The sequence below is a fragment of the Xyrauchen texanus genome, chromosome 22 (assembly GCF_025860055.1).
Source record: "Xyrauchen texanus isolate HMW12.3.18 chromosome 22, RBS_HiC_50CHRs, whole genome shotgun sequence".
Lineage (NCBI taxonomy): Eukaryota > Metazoa > Chordata > Actinopteri > Cypriniformes > Catostomidae > Xyrauchen > Xyrauchen texanus.
Window position 1 is genome coordinate 1,690,523 of NC_068297.1, and position 3,795 is coordinate 1,694,317.

Genomic DNA, 3,795 nt, shown 5'->3' on the forward strand with positions numbered 1-3,795 from the left:
TCAGTTATTTTATCAAAGGCAATATTGATTTTAAAATGAGGTTGGGGGCAGAAATCTCAAAAGTATATTCACAAATTCTGATGGTCAAAAGTAGGTCTTCACAATATAAATGGTGTGTAGACACACAGAGTCAATATATTTTTATTAAGAGCTTCCTTGATGAACACCTGAAACTCATTACAATCAGAGATTAAACAGTTCGAGGTTTGTGCGTTTTGACTTGACAACTCATTGTCACTAAACATTTGCGCGTTCTATTTCAGAATACAGCCAACATTAAGTGGAATTAGGCAGAAAGATAAAGTGTAGCTTAAAACCACATTTCTTAAATTTATTTTTCCTGACTCACTTAAGCAAATGAGGGTACCTGTAAGGGGGAACATTTGAGAATTAAAAAACATTTATCAAATTTTCCTCCCTGCCCAGTAGAGGGCAATATGCACAGAAAAGCACCAAAAACAGGAGAAAGTAACTAAACATGGCACAGTCTGATGGTACGTGGGATATAGAACAAATGGGAGCACATTTCCTACTCGAACCAGTTATACTACAAACTGAAGTACACCAGGAGTTAGTATAACTAGTCACATGAAATACATGAAGCCAGACAGAGTAAAGCAAAATGGCCAATATTGCCAGTTTTATTGAAAACCAGTCTTCTGCTGCCGATGAACCACGATGGGACCAAAGGTGGCCTTTCCTTCCCACTGAGGACCTAGAAGAGAAAAACAAGTTAAGCAGCCCCTCTTTTAGAGACACCTTAGAAATGCATTCTACCAACCTCCATAGCCAGCAGGGGCACTTAAACTGTCTGATCCACACGTGGAGTCACAACAGCCACAAACTTGGTCATTGCCATCAGCAGCAAACCACCTGCAATTAAGAGGATCAGACACTGCACCTTCAGCTTAATCAACTCCACATGGCAAGAAGCTCACCCATTGGAATAGAAGGAACAAGACTTGCGCTGGGCATCAGTGGGGGTGGAAGCAAGAGTGGCCTTCAGAACGCATGTGATGTAGATCTGCAAAAGCAACAGAAGTTAGAAAACTGGAAGGAAATATTTTTAATTAATGATCCAATTCCTACATACAGAGGGATTGTCTCCCTGCTGGAACAGGAAGGCCTCGAGCTGGAACTGTAATTTGTCAGTCCGAGATTGAGGCAGGAAGTAAGAGTTGGAACCTGTAGACTTGCCATCCACAAAGCACCTAAAGACAGACGCTGGCATTACCAAAAGCAATTAAGGATAGAATGTAGTCCACAAGACAAGCCAAACAGTTGTAGATGTTAAACTGCATATCCAACGTCAGCCAGTTTTTACCTTCTAGAACTAACTGATTCAACTTTATAAGAACTGATCTTACCCATGATTCTCAATAAAGGAATATCTCGGCTGAGCTTGCACATCAGGCAATGGACTGGCCACACAACTGTCCACAAGAACACGTAGAGGAACATGATTGAACAAAATCACAGAGGCTTCAAATTGTAGAAGGTCACCCAGGAAGTACAAGTTGGAAGGCCTCTGGAAGGACCAGTCATCTGCAAGAGAAGCCACATTTAGGATACAGCCAATGTCACAAAGCTGAATTTGGATGAAATACTAACCAGTCATGAGCTTCAAGGAGAAAACCAAGACTTCTTCCCCAGACGCCATTGAAGCAAAAGGGACCCATGCTGGCGTCAAGACATTACTGCTCACATTCTGAAACCTGAAGTTTAGGAGGCATTGCCAGGTGGTTAGGGTGATAAAAGCTTGTGCAACATACAGTACACTAAAATTACAAACTCATGCAAGAGCACCCCCTCCCCTATTTGGAATGCCCAATCCTCATGGTGACTCCTCAATCCAGGTAGCAGAAGATTCCAGTTGGTTCTGAAACTGGTTGGTCAATCCATGTACCTTATCACGTGGCTTTAGCACGTTACCGGATACATAGCGCATATGGAAGCCCATGCTATTCTCTGCAGTATCGATGCAGAACTCAAACTCGAAACTCCAGGTGTGATAGGAATCAACGTCTGCAGAGATCTCATGCAAGCGGAATTTGTTCTTCGAGAAAAAAAAAAAAATTATAATAACTAATGTGGCTGCCAAATGGTGTGGAGCTGTCAGCTAAAAGTAGCCATGCCTACATGTAATATTACCCACTTAAGAAACTAATTTATATGAGCCCCTGAGTTAATGTTCACTTTGTCTAAATGAAACTTACGGTCTCAGATCTTGAAATATGTTCTTACAGGCAAGTTAGCTAGCTACCAATTAGCAACTAGTGGAGTAGCCAAATATTTTAAGGGCAACTGAAATAGTAACGCTAATTACAGTTAGCATGTAGGCTTCAATGTTAAATTGCAAATAGCTTAACCAACTCTGCCAACAAGTGAACAGACTCGCCTTGAAATTGCAATTTGCATCAAGGAACAAGTTTTACACCAAGTTTGATGCTCAAATGATGGGTCTAAAATGAAGCCCAGTTACAAGCTATAGTAATACATCCCTTAGAAGTCTCCATGACCTGGAGATGAAAGCTACAAAATCACTTGCCTTGAATAATGGCACTGAATGCCAATGTTGGCACTATTAGCCCTGTGAATTGGAGTTCCAACATATGGCTCAGGGGCGTACGTAAGGGCAAAGGTGTAGACAAGCGCATCTTCAGTCATCTGTAAAAAAGGAGTGGGGTTACAACGACGTTCAAACTCGACAACAGCAAACAAGAGTAATGTACGGAGTTCTCACCATCAGCACACTGTTGCAGTCCTGTAGCTCATATTCAAAGATGAGAACCTTAGATTCAGAGTCCTCACCAACTGCAGAACATCCTCCCAAAGTAAGGCCAGATGGCTGGATCAAGAGACCGTTACCAAACAAGTCTCGCTTTGCTTCTATCAGTACCGCTCGCTCTCCACATTGAACAGCTACACTGCTAGGAGTAATAGGCTGCCTCAACTGAAAATCCACTGCCAAATCACTCAGTACTTCAGGAACAATGGGATATCTCCAGTCCAATGGCTTCACTGGACCTTGCATTAGCTGCTTGGACTGAACACCAAGAGGCTCTTTCAGAAGTCCTCTGGAATCACCACTCAAAGCACCCTGATATGGAGCAGCTATCTGTTGATATTTCCAAAGACCAGCAGGTGAGAAGACAGGACCTCTGAATGAAGACGCCAGGTCTGATTTGGGATCTTTAAATCGTCCCAAATTGGTCCATGCACTGCACAGACCAAAAACAGCACACACAAGAACCACAATTGCACCTTGACTGAGCTCCATTTTGGCAAGTCTGCACACAATGCCTCAGTACACACCACTGATAGGTTGGTCCATTAAATACAGCTTTGAATTAAGGTGTCTCCTCCCGTTTCAGCTTAATTAATTAATTAATTAACTTAATTCTACTCTGGACCTGCAGACTTCAAGCGTTAACAAATGACAATATGGAAAGACCGTAGCCTATATCCCAATCAGGCTGGAGATGATGTTACATATATGCAGCTGGCCTGTGAACAGTTTGAGAACTTTATAATTTAAGATGAGAGGATTTAATTATATTGTGATTATATTGATATATATTTATAGTGTGATTCAAGGTGTTGGGGAGGGCATTGCCCCCCTTAGATTTTCTCAATGCTTTAGCATAGTGGGGTCCAGGGGTGTATTATGACTGGCAATTGCCCTGGGGTGTTCTTTGAGCCCCCCTCTCCTGTCCAATTTTCTTTTAAAGTTGAGATCTATTTTCATTTACTTTTAAAACCTGTTCTGTTTCTTACAGTCCGGATGTGGTAAAG

At 42.0% G+C, this 3,795-nt stretch overlaps 1 protein-coding gene across 1 annotated transcript; it reads right to left on the reverse strand.

Moving 5' to 3' along the window:
• Nucleotides 1-517: 517 nt before the first annotated feature.
• On the reverse strand, nt 518-3,280 carry LOC127662361 (zona pellucida sperm-binding protein 3-like). The gene is made up of 8 exons (XM_052153495.1): nt 2,744-3,280; nt 2,549-2,667; nt 1,612-1,715; nt 1,368-1,545; nt 1,094-1,211; nt 939-1,024; nt 782-873; nt 518-715 (listed from the first exon to the last, which is right to left on the reverse strand). The coding sequence occupies exons 1-8, from the start codon at nt 3,278-3,280 to the stop codon at nt 642-644; spliced, it is 1,308 nt and encodes a 435-aa protein (XP_052009455.1). The 3' UTR covers nt 518-641.
• Nucleotides 3,281-3,795: the final 515 nt, after the last annotated feature.